Source organism: Rattus norvegicus, chromosome 20, assembly GCF_021556685.1.
Source record: "Rattus norvegicus strain SHRSP/BbbUtx chromosome 20, alternate assembly SHRSP_T2T, whole genome shotgun sequence".
Taxonomy (NCBI): domain Eukaryota; kingdom Metazoa; phylum Chordata; class Mammalia; order Rodentia; family Muridae; genus Rattus; species Rattus norvegicus.
The window spans coordinates 28,496,182-28,519,474 of record NC_141553.1 but is presented as its reverse complement, the minus strand read 5'-3'; the positions used below and the strand labels follow the sequence as shown (position 1 = coordinate 28,519,474).

General features: G+C 45.7%; 1 protein-coding gene across 1 annotated transcript; it reads left to right on the top strand.

Moving 5' to 3' along the window:
* Positions 1-2,364: 2,364 nt before the first annotated feature.
* Positions 2,365-22,879, top strand: Oit3 (oncoprotein induced transcript 3). Its single transcript, NM_001001507.1, has 9 exons — positions 2,365-2,530; positions 5,238-5,612; positions 6,322-6,429; positions 11,816-11,938; positions 14,956-15,078; positions 16,338-16,498; positions 18,027-18,442; positions 20,758-20,857; positions 22,163-22,879. Exons 1-9 carry the CDS (start codon positions 2,470-2,472, stop codon positions 22,334-22,336), a joined length of 1,641 nt encoding a protein of 546 aa, NP_001001507.1. The 5' UTR covers positions 2,365-2,469; the 3' UTR covers positions 22,337-22,879.
* The last annotated feature ends 414 nt before the right edge of the window (positions 22,880-23,293 follow it).

The window sequence follows — 23,293 nt, the reverse complement described above, 5'->3', positions numbered from 1 at the left end:
CACTCGGATGTCTTCTCAGGGACAGGAAACCTTGAGGCTTGTTTTCTTTCTGTTAAAAGCACAGCAGCATTCCCCTGCCGTGGAGTCCCACGGTCATCCATCACTGCCATCAGACCACAGCCTACGGCGCTAATGGTCAAGCTGCCCCGGTCCTAAGGGACAGGAAGTAGCGCAGTTAGACCCATGCAACCCCTTGTCTACTGGAGACTCCAGCCGGTTCCACTTCCGTTCACCATCACAATCTAGAAATGAGCAATCCGATAATAAGCACTAATAGTTTCTGGAAATGGAGCCCTTGGAAGAACGACACGGTCATTTAGAAAAAGTGTTTAAGACCATAAAGGGCTGCCTTCCCCAAGCAGGCTTCTTTTACCCGTTGATAGAGACATGTTTACTCAGAAAACAAACACAGGTACAGAGGGGATGTGGGGATAAGCTCAGGCTTTGGGGCTTTTAAAGTTGAGCGGGGAAAGAGAATTTATTTCCCTCAGATCTATTTAAAATAGATCTTAACACACTTTTAGCCCACCCCACTGATCTGCCCCTTTTGCCTTGTATTTTTAGGGTAATTGCCGGGTGCCCACAGCCTAGAATACCATTGACCTTTGAACCCCACATCTGAAGTTACTACACCCAGGCCTGGTGATGTCTAGTGTGCTGGTCCTCATGGTTTTCTTCTTTGATCAAAAGTAAAACTCTAGGCAATTTTAAACTTTCCAGGATCTTGTTAATTAATGGGTAGTTTCGCATTTTAAGTCCCTAGTGCTATTTTAGTGTGAGAATTGGTTAAATAAAAACCCTGACACCTCTGCTCCATGGAGGAGGACCCCAGCATGGCACCACCAGATACCACTGCCGGGGTTGGTAATGCCCAAGTAAAGGTTTGAGACTGGGGTTGGGGATTTAGCTCAGTGGTAGAGCGCTTGCCTAGCGAGCGCAAGGTCCTGGGTTCGGTCCCCAGCTCCGAAAAAAAAAAAAAGGTTTGAGACTGGAGACCAGAATAAGATACATCTGCAATCTTCTTCAAGAGAATACCAGCCCCTTACAGACCCCTCACTACCTCCTGTGTGTGTGAGTGTGTGAGTGCATGTGTGTATGTGTGTGTGTGTTTCTGTGTGTCTGTGTGTCTTTGTGTACATGTGCGTCTGTGTGAGTATGTGTGTCTTTGTATGTGTGTCTGTGTCTATGTGTGTTTGTGTGTGAGAGCATGCATGTCTATGTGTGTATGTCTATGTCTGTGTGTGTGTTTCTGTATGTCTCTCTGTGTGTATGTGTGTGTGAGTGTGTGTGTATGTGTGTGTGAATGTGTTTGTATATGTGTCTGTGTATGTGAGTGTGTGTGTCTGTGTGTGTCTCTGTGTACACGTGCGTCTGTGTGGGTATGTGTGTCTATGTGTCTTTGTATGTGTGTCTGTGTCTATGTGTGTTTGTGTGTGAGAGCGTGCATGTCTATGTGTTTATATCTATGTCTGTGTGTCTGTGTCTTTCTGTATGTCTCTCTGTGTGTATGTGTGTATGTGTGTGTGTGTCTGTATATATGTCTGTGTATGTGAGTGTATGTTTCTGTGTGTCTATGCGTGTGCTTCTGCATATGTGTGTATGTCTCTGTGTCTGTGTGTGTGTGTGTGTTTCTGTGTATCTGTGTGTGTGTCGCTGTGTCTGTTTTTGTGTGTCTGTGTGTCTCTGACTACATGTGTGTCTGTGTATGTATATCTACATGTCTTTGTATATATGTCTGAATCTATGTGTGTCTGTGTGTGAGAGCATGCATGTCTATGTGTGTATGTCTATGTCTGTGTGTGTATGTGTGTGTTCTTTTTTTTTTTCTTCTTTTTTTTTTCCGGGGCTGGGGACCGAACCCAGGGCCTTGCACTTCCTAGGCAAGCGCTCTACCACTGAGCCAAATCCCCAACCCCTGTGTGTGTGTTCTTATTAGCTCCTGGCCCATTAAATTGAGAACATTCTCCAGTACCCAGTTCCAACTGAGCGGCTTGCCCTGCTCCGGCTGCAGGAGGCCACACAATGGCATGGCTGCAGCATCAGGAACTCAGTTCCTAGAAGTCACAAAACAAGCTTTGACGTGAGGGGATGTCCCTGAGTGAGAGTCCCTTCTGGATAAGATAGGAAGGCTCCATTTCAGGAGGTTCTTTAGGGGGAAAAAACTACACAATAGGAGGATGAGGGGTGGTGAGGGGGTTTTTGGTTTTTGTTTCCTCTAAAGAAATGTATCAGTAAAACACTGCTGGCGACAGTAAAGAGCTGGCCTCTATCTGGAGTCAAGGCCAGAGCAGCAGATGCTTTGTCCCACTCACCCTCTTCCGCTGTCCCACAACATCCCAGCCAGTGCTGATATAGAGTTTCTTCCTAAGACTGCAGAGGGATACTTTTCTCTAAGTGCCTGAGAAAAGAGCAAGGCAGAACTGTTGTCACGGGCGTCTTCTGCTCCGCTCTGGCAGCTGGATCAGAAAGATGCCTCTGTCCCTGCTGCTCGCCTGCCTCTTCACCACTGTCACCTTGCAGTCACCCGTGGGTGAGTCTCATGTCAAAAATTTTACAGTGTAATTTTTTGTTGCTGTTTGCTTTTGCGTACCAAATGTAAAGAACTGGATGACAGGGCCTTAAATCCAGCCCTATGGTTGTGCAAAATAGCAGTCACCAAGCCCACCCGGATGCATGCCCAGAAGGTTTCTGGTGATGCTCCTTTAGCTGCCTGCCTTAGTGTCCGGGAGGTCCGAAGACCTTTTTTCTCTAAAACCTTCCCATGAGCTCTTGGAGTATGTGTGAAAAGAAATTACATCTCTGTCTAGCACAAGGACTTTAGAGTTCCAACTTTAAGAATGGAAATGATACTTTGTTTCTTTTAGAGAGGAGAGTAGAGCTTTTTCCTCAGTGAATAAAAGGGACCAAATGTTCTATCCCCACGAAGAGTACAGACCTGGGTAAAACAAGTATTAAATTTGACCTTTAAAAATATGAGACCAACCAACTCTTCAGCTGTTCTCTCAGGCTTGGCAAAAAACTAGCCAGCAAAAACCAGCCATCCTCCTGGGCATGTCTGTGTGGCTCAGGGTGGGACTGTCCTAGATTGGTTTCTCTGCCGGAACTTGGGCCGTGCTCTGGCACCTTTAAGTGTGTATGTATGTGTATATATATATGTGTAAGTAAATACATACATAGATTTGTGTACATATATATACACATACATATATGCACACATGCATACATATACACACACATACAAAGTCTGAAGCCAGGCAATAGTGGCATAAGCCTTGAATTGCAACACTCAGGAGGCAGAAGCAAGAGGATCTCTGTGAATTTGAGGCCAGCCTGGTCTACAGAGTGAGTTTCAGGACAGCCAGGGCTACACAGAGAAACCGTGTCTTGAAAAACAGAAACCAAGCAACAACAACAACAGCAACAAAAGATTGGACACTGAGGAGTTACGGAAGCTACATGTATTGCAATATCCTGTTTGGGATCTTGGGAAGGGAACATTATAGATAAAAACTAAGACAATGGGAGTGACCATAGGCTTGAGGTAATAATATTTAACAGTGGTCCATTGCTTAGGACACAGGAAAGAGGAGGTGGGCAGTAAGCAGCAGGGGAAGGGGAGCTTCTAGACACAGCAAAGACACAGGTTCTGTGAAGACTGTGATCTGGGCAGTGTACAGGGCTCCTGGTACAACAGCCTCAAGCATAGCAAGATAGGGCACAAATATGTCTGCTCAGGCCCCATGGTTGGTCTTTGTAGGAGACCGAAGATGCCCCTAAGTGTTCTCCCGAGCCACTGAGCCTTCTAGGGGGAGAGGGACTTGGAGAGGAGCACACAGGCTTGTTCTCTTTCAAGCCCTGACGCTGAGGATGTACGAGCTCATTAGGATCAGTGTGTGCAATGCCACATTCTTGGCTCCACATTGAGAGTAAGAAGAGGACTTGACACAGAATGGGCATTTTAAAAGAGCGGGAAGAATTTATTGTTGGCAAACATCCAGTGACCGTGTTTGTGGAGCGTTCCATACAGGGTCAGCCTCTCTTCTTCACAACACTGGTCCTCTACAAGAGGAAGGCAGCTGAACTTTTCAACAGTATAAGGAGTGACATTTAACTTTAAGGAAAACTTTAGAAATCATGGAATAGTCATTATGGGAGTTGCTGTCAATGCCATTAAAGGTTGAGTGTCTATTTCTTGTAAAATTAGAGACAGGAAGATGAGTGGAATATTTCTATGAAGTTATAATCACCTGTGAAATTGCTCTGGAAGTCCTGCTAACTGGAGAGCCATAGCCAAAGGGGCAAACGAGATTGCCCCCTGGGAGAAGAGAGGGGATTTGAGGACACCTCCTCCTCTTCAGGGAACACTGAATGGTTAGGTAGCCCTGAGCTGGGATAGCTCAGAAGCATTTTAAAGACTTTGGAAGGAATTCACAAAACTTGAAGAGAAGGTTGCTTGTGCTACCTACAATTCTGCAAATGTCATTTTCAGAAAGTGCAATGTCCTGACCACTTCTTGCCCCAGACCGTGAGGTTATTTCCCGAGTCCTCTTCCCAGGTTGCTGTGTATTTCAAAGCAACTGGCTGAGTGCCTTGGACCCTTTCCCTTTCTGTGGAGTGAGCTTTCCACATTCTTTATCCAGTCAAACTTCATACTGATGCAACACCTGACAGCCGTTTCTGCAAAGGCAATTCAAGGCCTTCTTTTCTTTTTTAATTTCTGAAACTGAGGGCCTAATTACATGTAACAGGGCCTCTCCCATGATTACATAGCTGAACTGCAAAATGCCTTTCCACACCATCTCTTCCCATCCTTGTATCAAAATTCCTAGATCCCCAGACACGTGATCCCCTCGGTATATTGATTTATTTACTCATTCATTTGTCCATTCATTCTGGTGCTGGCCATGCACAGCAAGTTTAAGCTGTTACAGTGCCAGGCATGGCACAGACTGCTAATTTCAACAGTGAGGGTGGAGACAGGAGGATGGAGGATTCTTAGGGCTCACTGGCCAGACAGTCTAGCCTAGTCAATGAGCCCAGGCCAGAGAAAGACCCTGTCTAAAGAAAGCAAAACGAATGGTTCCTAAGGAAGTACACCTTTGATATCTTACACACGCGTGCGCGCGCGCGCACACACACACACACACACACACACACACACAGACTGAGGTAGATGTAGCTGTTTGCACTGTGATCTGAAGCATCACCGGGTGTCTCTGGGTCCCTTTCATCCCCAGTCCTAGATCCTTGTTCTGCTTATATCAGTCTGAATGAGCCCTGGAGGAACACTGACCATCAGTTCGATGAGTCCCAAAGTCAGCCTCTCTGCGACAACCATATGGATGGGGAGTGGTACCGCTTCACAGGTATGGCGGGGGACGCCATGCCCACCTTCTGCATACCAGAAAATCACTGCGGGACCCATGCACCTGTCTGGCTCAATGGCAGCCACCCCCTAGAAGGGGATGGCATTGTGCAACGCCAGGCCTGTGCCAGCTTCAAAGGGAACTGTTGTCTGTGGAACACCACGGTGGAGGTCAAGGCCTGCCCTGGAGGTTACTATGTGTATCGGCTGGCCAAGCCCAGCGTCTGCTTCCACATCTACTGTGGACGTAAGTACCCTCCTGTGCTCTCTTCCTTCCCCGGCAAGGCCATGGATGGAGTTAAAGGGAAATGTGAATCCCAGTTACTGTGATGCCTGTGTCTTTTATGTTTATTCATTAAAACTGTAAGGTTAAAAGTGATGGATTTTCACCTTCCTGAGTAAGGAAGAACCCTCAGTCATCTCCCTATTGAGAGAGGAGCAATGGATGAACATCAGACAGATGCCCAGACATCTACATGGTAGCTTTGTGCTTGTTTCCACTACCTTTTAGACCCAATATATAACAGGAAGAAGCAACTTAGTGTCAATAAAACCTTCAAAGTGAATTTCATCACATCACTAATGCCATCAAAATCTGGGGGACCTCATAAACACCCTTAACAGTAGAGCTCAAGCCCAGGGCCCACAGAAGCTGGTGTTCCCAGCTCCTGTGCACATTCTGGAAAGTCCACAGTGAAGCATGACCTAACCCAGAGCACCTAACTCATATGCACTGACGTGTTCAGCTTGCTGAAGTCCTCTGGCCACCATGAGCCTGAGATCTGTAGCTGGGATTGGCTATCTGAAAGGACCACACTGTCCATGTTGTCTCTCCATTGGTGAGACACGAGAAATGGCAGGAACCTGTAGCCCACGCCTGCCTTCATGAGACAACTCAAAAGACAGGGTCCTCTGAGCCTCAACACTCACAGAAAGTGACTGTTGTCCTTCCACAGATTTCTATGACATCTGTGATGAGGATTGTCATGGCAGCTGCTTGGACACCACTGAGTGCGCATGCTCTCCGGGAACCTCGCTGGGCCCAGATGGGCAGACTTGCTTCGGTAAGAACTAGTCACAAGGCAGAAATGACCCCTCAGGATCGACGAGACATCCAGTGTATCTCTGAGCATTTGTAATTGAGCTTGTCTTTGTCGATCAGAACTAAACCGCAGGACAAGCTCATGGTGTGATCAGGGACAGTTTGCAACCACACCATCTGCTCTCTTATGAAGCCGTTGAAAAGTGGCCAGTGTGCTTGAGGATCCGGCTCTTAAATTTACTAAATTTTAATATGAAAACTGACTTTTTATTTTATTTTATTTTATTAACTTGAGTATTTCTTATTTACATTTCGAATGTTATTCCCTTTCCCGGTTTCCGGGCAAACATCCCCCTAATCCCTCCCCCTCCCCTTCTTTATGGGTGTCCCCCTCCCCACCCTCCCCCCATTGCCGCCCTCCCCCCAACAATCATGTTCACTAGGGGTTCAGTCTTAGAGGACCAAGGGTTTCTCCTTCCACTGGTGATCTTACTAGGATACTCATTGCTACCTATGAGGTCAGAGTCCAGGGTCAGTCCATGTATAGTCTTTGGGTAGTGGCTTAGTCCCTGGAAGCTCTTGTTGGTTGGCATTGTTGTTCATATGGGGTCTCAAGCCCCTTCAAGCTCTTCCAGTTCTTTCTCTGATTCCTTCAACGGGGGTCCTGTTCTCAGTTCAGTGGTTTGCTGCTGGCATTCACCTCTGTATTTGCTGTATTCTGGCTGTGTCTCTCGGGAGAGATCTACATTCGGCTCCTGTCGGTCTGCACTTCTTTGCTTCATCCATCTTGTCTAATTGGGTGGCTGTATATGTATGGGCCACATGTGGGGCAGGCTCTGAATGGGTGTTCCTTCTGTCTCTGTTTTAATCTTTGCCTCTCTATTCCCTGCCAAGGGTATTCTTGTTCCCCCTTTTAAAGAAGGAGTGAAGCATTCACATTTTGATCATCTGTCTTGAGTTTCATGTGTTCTAGGCATCTAGGGTAATTCAAGCATTTGGGCTAATAGCCACTTATCAATGAGTGTATACCATGTGTGTTTTTCTGTGATTGGGTTACCTCACTCAGGATGATATTTTCCAGATCCAACTATTTGTCTATGAATTTCATAAAGGCATTGTTTTTGATAGCTGAGTAATATTCCATTGTGTAGATGTACCACATTTTCTGTATCCATTCCTCTGTTGAAGGGCATCTGGGTTCTTTCCAGCTTCTGGCTATTATAAATAAGGCTGCTATGAACATAGTGGAGCACGTGTCTTTTTTATATGTTGGGGCATCTTGTGGGTATATGCCCAAGAGAGGTATAGCTGGATCCTCAGATAGTTCAATGTCCAATTTTCTGAGGAACCTCCAGACTGATTTCCAGAATGGTTTTACCAGTCTGCAAGCCCACCAACAATGGAGGAGTGTTCCTCTTTCTCCGCATCCTCGCCAGCATCTGCTGTCACCTGAGTTTTTGATCTTAGCCATTCTCACTGGTGTGAGGTGAAATCTCAGGGTTGTTTTGATTTGCATTTCCCTTATGACTAAAGATGTTGAACATTTCTTTAGGTGTTTCTCAGCCATTCGGCATTCCTTAGCTGTGAATTCTTTGTTTAGTTCTGAACCCCATTTTTTAATAGGGTTATTTGTCTCCCTGCGGTCTAACTTCATGAGTTCTTTGTATATTTTGGATATAAGCCCTCTATCTGTTGTAGGATTGGTAAAGATCTTTTCCCAATCTGTTGGTTGCCGATGAAAACTGACTTTTGATCCAGTCATTGACAACCAAAAATGCTTGGGAAAACTCAAATGACTAAAATTTTACAAGTTAGTAAAACTGTCCATTTTTACTAACTGTGAACACAGATGAAGTGTTTCTGGTGGAAACTGGCCTCCATTAAGGAGTGGTGCATTCTGTAGCTCTAGCACTCAGGAGTCTGAGGCAGCAGAGTGGTGAGTTCGAAACCATCCTGAGCTGCATAAGCAAGACTCTGACTCAAAAGAGAAACAAAACAAAACAAAACAAAACAAAACAAAAAACAAAAACAGAAAATCTGACTTCGAAATTGAGATACACTATAAGGTTATTTCACAGTCAGTTCCAAAGGCGTGTATTGTTGTCTCATGCATAGCTTCTTCAGGCAGATATTAAAGTGGAAATATATGTTTATTCATTGACCTTTTCTTTTCTGCATCAAAGGTGGCACGCCATCATACCTGTCTCTCCTTGACATTGTTCCTTAAGTATCTTTGCCTATCAGAAGCCCCAAGTTCCCACAAGCGTCAGAGCGATGACTGTAGGGAGACTTCTGTGTCTAGGAGCACATGTCAAGTTTAGTTTATATTTAGTTTCCATGGAAATGAAACAAGTTTAAACTTTTCGTTACATTTATTTACTGTGTATGTGCTAGGTCAAGGACAACTTGCTGGAGTTGGTTCTCTCTGCCAAGTGGGCCTCAAGATCATTAGGGGGCCAGCACCAGCCCGACAATTTTAATTATTATTTTTTTAAAGATTTTATTGATTGATTGATTGATTGATTTAATGTAGATGAGTACACTGTTGCTGTCTGACACACCAGAAGAAGACATCTGATCCCATCAAAGATGGTTGTGAGCCACCATGTGGTTGCTGGGATTTGAACTCAGGACCTCTGGAAGAGCAGTCGGTGCTCTTAACCGCTGAGCCAACTCTCCAGCCCTTAATTGTTTGTTTTAAATTAGCTTTTTTCGGCAAAGAGGAGGGAGTAAGAAAATAACAAAGTAGCTACACATGTACCCAGACGGAACTGTAGTTAAAATTTGTTTTCTTTTGAAAAAAAAATGGGTGAAAATAGAATTTGGTGTTTGAGCTAAATGTTCTCACTGGATTCCACCACACTCTGTCATCCTCAGTGGCTGCTGCTTGAATGGGAGCCTGCTTCCTTCCTGCCCTGTCTCTACCTTTTATTATTGCCGTGTGTATGTGTAACATTGTACCATACAGAATTATTGTATCAGTGCTTAAAGTTAGCCTACATGATACCCCACTCCATGCCGGACATTTTCTCTAGGGCGTTAGCATACAGCGGGAATTGCTAGTGATCAAGATATCTCCACTAGCTGTAACTAACAACCCCAAGCAACAGAGCTTAAATAAGTACAAGTTAATTTCTCCCTCACAGAAAAGCAAAAGCAAAAATGGAGGCTTATCATGGAGGCCAGGAAGAAGTCAGCATGGGTATGGTCTCACCTCTGCAAGGTAGCTGCTAGCCTCCTGCCCTCTCTGGTGCGGGTAGTGAAGTGAAGTTCAGGACCCAGGCATGGTGGCAGATAGCTGGGACCCCAGCACTTGGAAAGTGGAAAAGGAAGACCAAGAGTACAAGACCAGCCTCTTCTGCAGAGTGCATTCTAGGATAGCCTGGGCTACACGAGACTCTCATCTACTGTTGTTTGCTTTGTTTTGTATTTCTACTGCAAGCTCTAAACATTGGCTTTCCCTTATTTAGTTCATTTCCCCTCTTTCGGTTTTTTGTTTGTTTGTTTGTTTGTTTGTTTGTTTTGTTTTCTCTTTAAAAAAATGCTTGTATGGCTCTCTGGGTTATTCTTTTATCTCCAGTTCAAAGCCTCTAGATCTTGCCTATCCACTTCCACCATAAGCTGTTGCAACGTTTTATGCCCTCATCTACCATTAAGGGTTTTCTGTGGTTCTCCCCACTTCTCACCTCCTCCAAGGATGCTCAACTCCAGAGCAGGTCTCCAAGGGTATCTGTAGCTCAGGTCAGGTTGCACATCAGTTTCTCAACTCAAGGTTGACATCCTGAGCGGGAAGTGTATGCTTCCGCCATTGCAGCGCATTGACCAGGGGTTCCACTGTTGGCAAGGGAAGTGCACCCCTCTCCCTTCAGGCCTCCTGCAGGGAGCCTCCTCTTTGCTACTGTGGCAGAGTTCTACTCTGAAATTTATTGACATATGCAGTGGTCTCTCTCTTAGTCTAGTGAAAGAGCTGATGCTCAGTAGACACTTATGAAGTAAGACACTTACAAAGACATAAGTCAGACACTTATGAAGAAAAGGAAGTCTAGTTCAAGGAGGCTCACAGGCATGTTGCCAACACTGGCTCAGCTCCAGAGAAGACCTGGCAGAAGATGGTCAACCAAGAACACAAGCAAAGAAAGAAAGGCAGTGTGAAAGGGGATCCCACAGTTCCCTTCAATGGCAATGCCCCTCACTATTCCAATAGGCCCCGCCTCTTAAAGGCCCACCACCTTGTAACATCACACTGGGGAACGAACATCCAATACATGAGCTAGAGTTTGCTTAGAACTTACCCAGACTGTAAGAGAGGAGGCCCCTTTATCTGCCGAGCCATCTTGCCAACTCCACGGGGCTCTGGGTGTAAGGGGAGTTCCCCATGGCTTATCTGATGCCCAATGATCGTTTAAGCTCCTGCCCTTGGCTCACATCCTGAATCCGGGTTCCTTCCTGAGAAAAAAGACACATTTACTCTCAGGTTCCCTTTTCTCTGTAGAAGGAGAGAGATCCGTGTTTATTGTCCATTTAATTTTTTTTTTACAACAAGAATCCACACAGATGTTTTAAAAACTAGAAACCATTTCTTAAATATAATGTGAGAACATGAATTTAAAAAACGGGGTCACACTGTATAGCCCTTGGCTGTTCTGAAGCTCCCAGTATAGACAAACTGGCCTCCAGCTCACAGAGACCCGCTTGCCTCTGCCTCCTGAGTGCTGGGATGAGACTATTTCAATCTTTAAAGTTGGTTTTCAGGATAGTTTATCATGCAATAACCAAAGACTGTCTCACACAGTGTTTTACTAGATAGTCTTTCTTCACTGTAAGTTCTTTCTATGCTGTAAAGCTAAACACAGTCTATTACCTTGCACAGAACAGTTTTTCATGAACTTACTGGAGAAAGTGGAATTCCTTAAAACAAAGAAGTGTGCCCAGCACACAAAAGGAACCTCATCCCCCGTGGCCTTACCTTATTACATTTATGTACTTATTGTGCATGTGTGCCCACGTGCCATGCCATGCATGTAGAGGTCATAGAACTTCCAGATGTCCGTTCTCACCTTTCGCCCTATGCGTTCCACCCAAACTCAGGCTGTGAAGTTTGGCCGAAAGCGCCTTTCTCTGCCGGGCCATCTTGCCAGTCCCGTAGCTCTACCCTAAAGGATAGGAGCTCACAAGTCCTCGGGCACCTTCTGCTTGACAGAGGACAAATGAACAGAAGATAGATGAGCTAACAGCTTGGTTAAGGGAGACCAGGCCGGTAGACTGGACTATACCGGCTCTTGTATGATGGGGCGTGGGGCTACCCGATAGCGTCTGAGAAGACGCAGGGGAGGGGATTCTGTTCTGGGGCTGAGGGCAGAGTAAGGTTGCTCAACGGTGTGACAATGATGTGGGTTTCCCTTCTACAGACGAAAATGAGTGTGAGCACAACAATGGTGGCTGCAGTGAGATATGTGTGAACCTCAAAAACTCACACCGCTGCGCATGCGGGGTCGGCCGCGTGCTCAGGAGCGACGGAAAGACTTGCGAAGGTGAGAGTGGGTGAGGAGGGGATCCGAACCCAGCCTCCAAAGTGGGCCACGAGCTTGTTCTTTGACATTTGGGAAGCTGGCTTGGCGGTAGAGGAAAGTAAGTTTGTCAGCCTAAGAAAATGACTACAGGGCTTCAGGGGCACTGAGGGTGCTCAAGCTGTGAACAGAATTCAAGATTGAAGGGTGCGGGGGTGTTGCGAGAAGTGGAGCATCGTGGGGAAACTGAAGTGGGATAATACCCACTTCCTCAAACTTAAATGTACCCACAAATCCCATAGGATCTTGTTAAGGTGCAGATTCTGACTGGTGGTGGGTCTGGGCTCAGGCTGAGGTTCTATGTTGCTAAGTAATGTCTAGGTGCCAGCTACTGCTGGCCAGAAGCTGACAGTGACAGGCAACAGCCCAGGTTCTCAACCCTCCTAGGCCTGAGACTGGGCTCCCACCCAACCCCCACTTATAGGCGGGGAAGTCTGCTTCGACGGGCTGGGATGGGACCTCAGAATTTACAATTTGGACAAATTGCACCGGTGATTCTCATTGGCTTAGAAACTCGAGAAAACACTTGGAAAGGAGGTGGTGGTAGCCCATGCCTTTAATCCTAGCATTCCAGAGGCAGAGGCAGACAGATCTCTCTGAGTTCGAGGCCATCCTGGCTCAGGATGGGAGTTTTAGGGCAACGAGCACAAAGAAAACATCTGTCAAAACCAAACCAACCAAGCAAACAAAGAAAACGGAGAATTGGAGAAACTCCTTTTACATTGAATTATTTTTCCTTTGCTTTGGGGAGATTAGTGTATTTTTGGAGGTAAAATGATCTACTTAAAACTTTGAGTGCCTGGTGTCCACAGGGGCTAGGAAACTGGAGTGGCTGATGGTTGTAAGCCACCATGTGGGTGCTGGGAGAATTAAACCCAGGTCTTCTGGGAAAGTAGCAAGGGCTCTTCACTGGTTACTTAGCTGCTCCCTAACCCTATTACCTACCTTTAATAACAGAGTTGCTGTGTGCATGGCTTAATTACCAAAACCTTACTGATGTATTTGCAAGGAATTGAAATAAAAGTATCTGTTGTTACTCTATTGCTTTTTAATTGATATAACATTTTACATTTTTATGGGTAATGACAGTAATCTGCTACTGTTCTGTGGGACTCTGGTCATGTCCTCACCACAGCTAAAGTGACCTCACACCTGCTTTCACAAGTCTGAGTTGCCCTAACACTCCCGGCAGAGCCTGTCACAAAGGCTACATGATTCATCCTTCAGTAGCATTGAACTTGTTTATTAATAGAGCTATAATCTATATATAAGAGCTCATCTTATTCTTGTCACATTCAAAATAATAAGATACCATCCCAAAGAGAAAAATTTATGAGGAGCACCCTACAAAGTTTACATTATTAATTCAGAAATCATTAAATGGAGTATTAAATTGTTGTCCTTATAATGAGGCTAAATTATTTTGAATTTTATTGAATAAAGAATGTCTGGAATCCTCCCTAAATCTTAATAGTTTTACATAATAATTTTAGCATATTTGAATATTAATAAAATATTTCATGAAGAACATTTGTAATGATTCATGAACATATTATTGAGACCATTATAGTTAATATTCATATAATCTCAAAACCTAATAACCATAACTAAAAAATACTTAGAAATGATAAAGATTTTATGTGTCTATATGAGCAGTATTATAGGAATATTTATAACATTTAACTTTTATTGAAAGGCTAAGTGTATTTGTTTCTTTAGTGAGACTATTAAATGGTTATAGCTCTTTAAAAATTAATTATACTTTTACATTTTAAGTAAATTTTAATGCTTTATTATATAAATAGGAAAAAAGGGAAAAGAGGAAAAATATAAGTGACACCCCCCCCCCCGTCTATTGCTAGATGTTTCTACCCTGAACGCTTCTTTCCACCATCCTGAGGGGCTTAAATCCTTTAAGACAATTTGGATTTTTTTGGAGGGGGCCTATTTTTTGTTTTGCATTTTTAGACCTGAAAATACCCAGTGTGGTTAGAGGTTAGGGCTACCTCTTCATCTTACAAATATTGAAACTGCAACTTAGAGAGATAAACTGACGTAGGAAAGGTCATTTTGAGGGTGGCAGGGAGCCAAGTGTGTGCTGAGTCAGGTGTGGCCTCGGGTATGATCTCAGCGTTAAACCATTAATGCTGATTCTAACGCTTCTTTTTGAGTCTCACTATGTGCCCTTGGTCAGCCTGGAGTACATATATAGTCAGTATATAGACCAGGCTGGCCTAGAATTCACAGAGATCCGCCTGCCTTTGCTTCCAAAGTTCTGGGGTTGGGGGGAGGGGGATGTTTGCCCGGAAACCGGGAAAGGGAATAACACTCGAAATTTATATAATAAATACTCAAGTTAATAAAAAAAAGAAAAGAAAATAAAAGGGGATGGGTGAGTTGGAAAAAAAAAAAAAAGATTATGGTCACTGACCTGCTGGGGCAGGGGTGGAACTTGGGCCTTGGGAACGGCAGGCAAACACTGTGACAGGTATTTCCACAGCCCCCAGCCTGCTGAAGACCTTTATATCTGGTGCTCTTATTCCTAGAGGGTCTAGGAGAGGCGCCAGTGCTCCGACTGCAGCCACTCTAACCCAGCTGGCCCAGAAGAACTTTTACTCACTCTCTTTTCATCCACCAATAGGCCTCTAAAATTCCAATCTATGTGTTCATATATTACAACAGTTAAGAAATGGTTTTTCAGTCTCGTACATATTTATGACCTCACCATAATCATAAAAGCCATGAGAAAACTAGAAAGACACTCTACAAAATGCCGGGAGAGCCTCAGTAAGTGTGGCTGAGGATGGAGGGTTACTTTTGACAGTCATAACATTTAATGAACATTTTTGTGGATTTGCCTCATTACCACTTACCACATCAGACCACAGGGGATTGCGTCATGAGTTAAGAATGATCTCTAGTGATTAATGCTGGGATTTCTGCAGAAGGATGACTCTCATCTTTGTGGGTTCCCTCTGCAGACATCGAAGGATGCCACAGTAACAATGGCGGCTGCAGCCACTCCTGCCTTGGGTCTGAGAAGGGTTATCAGTGCGAATGTCCTCGGGGTTTGGTGCTGTCCGAAGATAACCACACTTGCCAAGGTAGGGCCAGGTTTCACTCCCTTCTGGTTCACACACTCTCCTCCCTCCCACCTTCGCCTTCCCTCCTCCCAGACTGGAAGAGTCTTATCTTTCTGAAGACTGTCTGAGCACCAAGTGTCTCCTGAGTCACCAGTCAGGAATGGTTCAACAGAGAACCCCTCCCCCATCCCCTCCCCCAAGCCCACCCTTCCCCCTCCAGGGTGTGACAGCTCACTCTGTAGTCCCAGCACTTGGGTGGTGGAGGCCAGAACCCTGCCTGAGAGAGCAAAGCCATCCTGAGCTACCAGAGAGAGTTTGTCTCAGACAGGAATGGGAAGAGCGCTCTCTCTCTCTCTCTTGTCAAGAAAAGATAACTTTGCTTCACTGACCGCCTCTGAGTTGGTCTCTGATTTCTATAACCAACAGTGCAACTGCTCCTCGGTTTAGAACTATTGAGCCAGTCCTTATTCCGCAGAGTTTCAGGGGCCGAGCCAAGCTCCAACAGTGATGACTGCTGAATTCTTCCCCATCAACAGTGTTCTGAGAACTGTCCCCCAGTTCTTGGTGTCCCTATCACCCAGCAAACACTGACCGAGCACCAATGTCTGATTTTGTCCATCTCGATGCCGAGATGTGTGTTCACGGACGGGACTCTGGCAGTACCTAGGATCTTCCGGGATGTTTACGGGGTGAGAGAACATGAGTGCAGGAACGCCGCAGAAAAGCGACCTCTTTTTAATATTGAGTTAAAGTGGGATTTATAGTCTGACTTTACAGTTTACTGAGTAGCTCAAGGACAATTTGGAAGGTTTCCAAAGTGCATGAACACTGTTTATTGCCTGTTTAATGGAGCAGTAACTAATAGTCAGAACAAAGTAGCTCTGTTGTTCACATTTAATCCTGTGTCAGCAGTGTCTTTCCCAGGCTATGTCAGCGGTGTCTTTCCCTGGCTGCCTGTAAATTGTGTAGACACTAAAGTTCATCTTTACGATGTCTCGTCCCATGGAGTCACGCCAGCCACACTTTGGACAGGCATTTGTTGAGCGGAAGCTTAACCACACTATTTCCTGTTCAAAAGAATGTGTGATCTGAGGAGCCTCACTGACCACGACCTCCGGCGTTAGGGATCTTGATCACATTCATCGACTTGCTTCGAGCACTTTCCTGGAGGAAAGAACTAAGAATGCAGGTTGCACGGAGGAGAAAGCATTCCCATAGAAGCCTCCTTAGCCTTCCCCCGAGCCAGGTTTCCTGTTCTAACAGAATCCCTTTTCACACAGTCCCTGTGTTGTGCAAGTCCAGCGCCATTGAAGTGAGTGTCCCCCGGGAGCTGGTTGGAGGCCTGGAGCTCTTCCTGACCAACACCTCCTGTCGAGGAGTGTCCAATGGCACACACGTCAACATCATCTTCTCCCTCAAGACCTGCGGCACCGTGGTTGACGTAGGTTCCCCTAGAGGATGCTTAGGTAGTGACCAAAGCTACTTGGGGAGGTAGCTGACAGAGGGTGAGATAGGTCCACACAAAAGAACTGAGCTCAAGACATCTGCTGCCCCGAGCCATGGTCCTGGAACGGTGAGGTATGGAATGACTAATTCTGCCATCCCTGTTCGTGCACAGCCCTGAGACATCCGTATGCAAGGTATTTTCCCACATCAATCCCAACAGTAGCAAGAGGCCGGATGCACCCTGTAGTCAGCTATTTGGAGGCTAAGATGATATGGGATAGGGGACCAGCGGTTCATTTATGACAGGTGAATGAGTCCAGACATTGATCCGGGCTGAGGTAAAAGGTTAATGTTTTTCTTTTCCAATCATGCTCACCCCCCCCCCACGCTGAAAATCCGAAGGGAATATGGAATGAGTGTCTGTCTGTTAGGAAGCACACAGCGGTCCTGAGATGACAGGATATAAAATGTAAACAAGGGCTGGGATGACTGACACATGACATACACGGACTCTAGGAGTCCCTGAAAGGGCTGTGGCTTGGACATGGGTAGAACTGTGTGTGATACACACAAGGAAAGAGGCAAAGGGCCTTGGTGATGGGGAACACAGGAGCCCCACCTCAGGGGACTCTTCAGGTCGGTGCTAAGGTGAACGGGCAGAGCAACGTGCACTGCAAGGAAGCCTCAGCAGAAAATGAAGCTGGAAAGGACACGGGGTAGAGATTGTTTCCAAGGCCTGGCTTGGGTGCTTGGGAGGGAGCAGGTTTGAGTCCCCCAAAATTGAATGAAGTTCTGACCTCACAACGTACAAGATGGATATACACAGATACAGGATAGAGGTCAGGGCAGAGGTCTTAGTGATCATTTGTTTATGAGTCCTGATAAATGAATCGCAGGGGTTGATTACTTTGGGTACGATACAAGGTAGCTATGGAGGAATAGGGGTTCCCCATTCAGGCGAGCCGTGTGGATTGTTTCTATGGAGAGCCTGAGAGAATAGCCCCATAATTGCCTGGTACTACTTCCTGTTGGTTGAATAGAAACACTTCTGGGGTAAAGAGCTGAAATCCCTCCATATTGGTATGGGTGCAGGTTCGGGATGAATCCAGGGCTAGCTTCGGTGCAACAGGATCTAGGATTCTTGCCAGAGAACATGTGGCACTGTCCTCTTGTGAGCTTGGGGATCACTGATGATCTCCCTAGATCAGCTCTCCTGACTAATGCACCAGAAGGACGCCTGGGTTGACCAAGAAGTAGCGGGTCGGCTGGCTTAGCAGTCTGCATGTCCTACTAACCAACAAAGAGGAAGGGCTCAGGCAGATTTGCTTGAGGCCAGTTCAGGCCAGTCCGGGCAACATAAACAGCCCCCTCTCAAAACGCACACACTCAGAGCTAAAGCCCCTCTGGTTTAAGGAACTAAATCTGTAACATTTGACGGACTGGGTGTTTGGAGGATGTCAAGGGGAGGACAGGGGTGACTAGAAACAAACCTCACAATCTCCCTTCACCCTCTACCGGCACAGGTGGTGAATGACAAAATCGTGGCTAGCAACCTCGTGACGGGTCTGCCTAAGCAGACCCCTGGGAGCAGCGGGGACATCATCATTCGGACCAGCAAACTGCTGATCCCGGTGACCTGCGAGTTCCCACGCCTGTACACCATCTCAGAAGGGTACGTGCCCAACCTGCGCAACGCCCCACTGGAAATCAGGAGCCGGAACCACGGCATCTTCCCCTTCACACTGGAGATCTTCAAGGACCACGAGTTCGAGGAACCGTACCGGGAGACTCTGCCCACGCTCAAGCTTCGAGACTCACTCTACTTTGGCATCGAGCCCCTGGTTCATGTGAGCGGCCTGGAGAGCCTGGTAGAGAGCTGCTTTGCCACGCCTACTGCGAAGGTGGACGAAATCCTCAAGTACTACCTGATCCGGGACGGGTGAGCACAGCGCTGCTTTGGTGTGGTGGGGGTCGTGGGGGTGGTGGTGATGGTGATGGTGATGGTGATGGTGTGTGTGGGCTGATATATATGTGTATATATATGTATATATGTGTATATGTATATATGCATATATAATATATTATAATATATTGCATATTATAATATACTACAATATATACATATATAATATACTACTATATATACATATACATACATACACACATATATACATACATATATACATACGCACACACATATACATATATATATATATACACACACATACACACAAATTTGAGATACCATTGAATTTGGTCAGAAGCCAATAAATAGTTTTTCACGTGAAACACCAGTGGAATATCTAAGACGTTTGATGGGCCACTAGAAATGTCTGCCAGTCTCAAGAACATGATCAGAACTATAGACAGAGAATAGCAAATTGTTCACATGTCCCTAAGAGTAGGATCCACTAGCCTGCTCAGAGGGAGGAGCTATGTGCTAGGAGTCAAGGCAAAGGAAGGCTGTGGGAAGACACGGAAACAGCTTGTGCAGACTCCACTTTCAAGAAGTTTGATGGTGGGGGGCTGGGAATACGGCTCAGTATGTGAAATGCCTGCCCTATAGAGAAGACTTCAGATTCCTAGCATCCAGGAGCCCACTCACTCGGTTAAACAGTCTCCCCAATCCATGAGCTCCAGGGTCAGTGAGAGATCCTGCCTCAAAAAAATAAGCTGGACAGCAATGGAGGAAGATATTGACCCTTGACCTTCAGACATGCATGCATGAACCCACATGTTCACATGTGCACAGACATCATACAGACATGCATAGAAATGAGAAGTGAATTGGGAAGGACTGGAAAGGGAGGACATCTTGGTGGATTCTAGAGGGAAAGATGGAGATTTTTGTGGCGTCGCTGAAAGGCCCTAGATGTGTGATGGTGTCAGTGAACCCAGCTGCTTCCCTAGTTCATGCCAAGATCTCTTTCTTCCTTAGCCTAAATGGCAGCTGGGAAGTAGCTCGGGCAGTGAGGAACTGCAGCCTCCTAGATGGGGAGGGATGTAGTGTGCAAACATTCCTTGGGCTTTGGTCCTTCCCTCCCCTTGTTGCCCAGTTCCTAGGTTTCCAGTTCACTTCAGCATCTTGCTTTTCTTCTCCCACAGCTCCCTTCTCACCCTGACCTCAGTGCCCCGAACAGAGGTTTCTGACCCTTAATGCGATGAGGTCAGCTTAGAAGCCATTTCTTACATTTGCTGAGTCAGCTGCTGTCTTATGCTGGGAAGTCTGCTCGTGTACTTGTCATATAGACTCTGGGTAAAGGACTGTAACCTTCGGTTCAGACTGTTCAAGCCAGCTCTGCTGTTTCTCCCTTGACCCTTAATACATATAAAATATGTGTGTGTGTATGTGTGTGTGTGTAGAGTGTGTGTGTGTGTGTGTGTATGCCTCTGTGTGTGCACACATGTATGTACATGTACGAAGATATAAAATAAGTGAGAATGGGTCAAATCACACCTTAGCTTCTTAGGAGAAAACGTGCATTGATATCCAAAGCCATGGCCTTGGCGTGTCAGCTAATGAGTCCTTTCCCCAGTTTACCATGGCAGGCACCTCATAGCAATGTGCCAAACTGAACCAAGATTAAGACACAGACTGGGGCTGGAGATTTAGCTCAGTGGTAGAGTGCTTACCTAGGAAGCGCAAGGCCCTGGGTTCAGTCCCCAGGTCCGAAAAAAAGAACTAAAAAAAAAAAAAAAAGACACAGACTGTAAAATAGCGACTTGCTGTTACTTGTGGGAAGAGAGGGATGGAATCGTTTGAGGCTACTTGTCACCTAAGAAGTTTAAACGTATGTGTGCAGATGGCCCCGTCACCTCTGTCCACCCTCGGGGGATTGCGTCCAGGAAATAGGTGTTAAATCAAGGGAGAGCCTTCTCAGACCAACAGCTAGACTAACCTAGATTCCTACAAAATGTCACAGATGGAAAGACAACGTTACTAGCCAACGGTCTCTCTGAAGAGCACATCTCAGTGCTTCTAATTACGTAGAGCCCTTACCTGAGCAGGGGGTGCTGTACTCTCTGAGGCTCCATGAATGGAGGGTCAGGCAGACATCATACTTAGCCCTGAGGAGATCTGAAGATGCCTTTTCCAGGAGAGGAAGCCATTTATTCTTTCTTCTCACAAGGCTGGCGTGCAGCCTAGTACACCCCACCCACTTTACCTCTCCTTGGGCCAAATGCCTTGGCTGCTGGTGTCTGCTGCCTCTGTGGAAGCGATCAGGTCTGACTTGCTGTCTCTCCTACTTTTAGCTGTGTTTCCGATGACTCGGTAAAGCAATACTCATCCAGGGACCACCTAGCAAAGCACTTCCAAGTCCCCGTCTTCAAGTTTGTGGGCAAAGACCACAAGGTAAGTGGGACACCTTTGTCTCACAACCCCATGCCTGAGCCTTCCTTCTCATTGTCCTGGTCCATTGACATTTTAAGAGTCTGTGGTTAGCTTCTGAACGACCTCTGGGAGAATATAGTTAAACTAGCATTGAGAAAGTCGGGGTTCACACACATTACAATTGCCTGCCCCATGCCACCCCCACATAAAGTGGCCGTGCACAGAGAATATCACAGGACCACAATTTGGGATCTTTGTGGGCAGACTAGCGTGAAAAGCCAGTGTTGCTGTCAGTTCAGAATTTAGACAGGAATCTTGTGGACAGACAGCACAGGAATGGGGAGAGGGTAGAACCCAGAATGCTAATCATAGGACACAACTTTGTAGCATGGAATGTTCTATATGGAATGTATGGGAAACTACAAATTACAAGGCTTTCAAAGCCATAGGAAGTGAACAATAATGGTAAAATTTATATACATATTTGTACACACACACACACACATATATATATACATACACACATACACACACACATATATATATACACACACATATATATACATACATACACACATACACACATATACACACACACATATATATATACATACACACATACACACATATATATACATACACACATATATATATACATACACACATATACATACACACATACACATACACACACATATATACATACACATACATACACATACATACACACATATATACATACACACACATACACACACACACACATGTTACCGCCAGTGTGCATAATCATTAACTCGGCACATGATCTTTGTCTAACTACATGTCTGTCGGTCTCACAGAAACAGAACAGTTTGCTGGATATGTTTTATACCATGCTCATAAGAAGGCAGAGGGAGGCCTCAAATAAATACAACCAAGGGGGCCACACTATGTCAATTTAATGGAACAGTAAGCAGTTTTTAGGATTGTGAACATGAGAAAAGCAGGTGTGAAGAAGTGTCCTAACAGCGTGTGTGCACATGGGTCGGGATGGCAAGAGGCTATCCCAAGAGGCCGTGGGCGACAAGATTGAGCTTTTGCTGCTGTTGGCAGTGCTGAAACCCAGCCCAAGGAAAGCTGCACAGAGCGCGTTCTCTCCCACAATGCTCTAAGGGACCTTTCCAGCCACTAATGTGTGGACTGAGCAATTTTCTTATCCTAAGTCTCAGCTTCCTGTCCATAAATACAAAATGGTCCCTGTCGCCTCTGGTTGGTACTGTGGGTGGCTCTCTGCTGTCGCCTACAGTGACAGTGGACGCTGCTGTTTTACTGTCCTTTCCCCCTCAGGAGGTCTTTCTACACTGCCGGGTCCTTGTGTGTGGGGTGCTGGATGAACGCTCCCGCTGTGCCCAGGGGTGCCACCGGCGAGTGCGTCGAGAGGCTGGTGAAGACGAGGACTCTGCTGGGCTGCAGAGCCAGACACTGACAGGCGGCCCCATCAGCATCGACTGGGAGGAGTAGTTCCTGCTCCCTGGCTTCCAGCTGACCTCTCAAGAACGACTTCCTGTGTCCTTGGGGAGCATCAGAGAACCTCCTGAGATTCCACGATGGCTTCTTTAAATCCTGTACTGTGAGTTTAGACAAGCCCGCTCCACGACAGGACTGGCTGGCTTTGTGCCTGTGTTGGTCCAAATCGCAGCACTGCTGGCCCATGTGGCCTAGGTGGGCCTCAGCTTCTGGATTCAAAGAATTGTATCTGTCCTCATGGGAGGGCATCGCCTTCACTTCCTCCGTTCCTTTCTTACAATGAAATACCTCGTTTATGATGTAACAGGACCTCTAACATGAGAGTTGGGATGGCATTCCAAGTCAAAAACCTAAAATAATTAATTACTAAAATATAACCCATGGCTTCCTAAGCATCTAATAATTGTGACCTAACTCCAACCCCAATATAGACTATTTAAAGGAGAGTTGAAAGTTTATCAATAAAAATAATGTGTAAGAGAAAACACAATAGGTTAACGTCTCATAGTAATTCTGAGTGCTTTCATATTGCCTTGAGTGAAATGTTTTCACCTAAAAATAAATCCATGAGGTGCTTAAGAGCACTGGTTGCTCTTGCAGAGGACCTGGGTTCGATTCCCAGCACCCCCATGGTGGCTCACAACCATCTGTAACTCTTTAACTCTGGTTCCAGGAATCCAATGGCCACTTCTGAACTCCCCAGGCACCAGACCCTCATATGCTACACAGACATACATGCTGGCAAAATATTCAGACAAGTAAAATAAATTAAAATTTAAGTTATCAGAATGCACATAAGTAGTTCAGTGGCTATATTATAAGCAAAACTAATTCTTGGCCCCATGTACTCTGAATATTAGTATTCTGTGCCCTTGGTTAGGCAAGACAATAGGAAAAGGTATAAAACTATATCATACTCTTACTTTGCAGGTGCTCAATAAATTTTATTGA

Excerpts from the sequence above, each read along its gene's own strand:
- Oit3 (NM_001001507.1), top strand. The coding sequence starts at position 2,470 with ATGCCTCTGTCCCTGCTGCTCGCCTGCCTCTTCACCACTGTCACCTTG. Across the intron at positions 2,531-5,237 it reads CACCTTGCAGTCACCCGTGG|TCCTAGATCCTTGTTCTGCT; the intron begins GTGAGTCTCATG and ends TTTCATCCCCAG. Across the intron at positions 6,430-11,815 it reads AGATGGGCAGACTTGCTTCG|ACGAAAATGAGTGTGAGCAC; the intron begins GTAAGAACTAGT and ends TCCCTTCTACAG.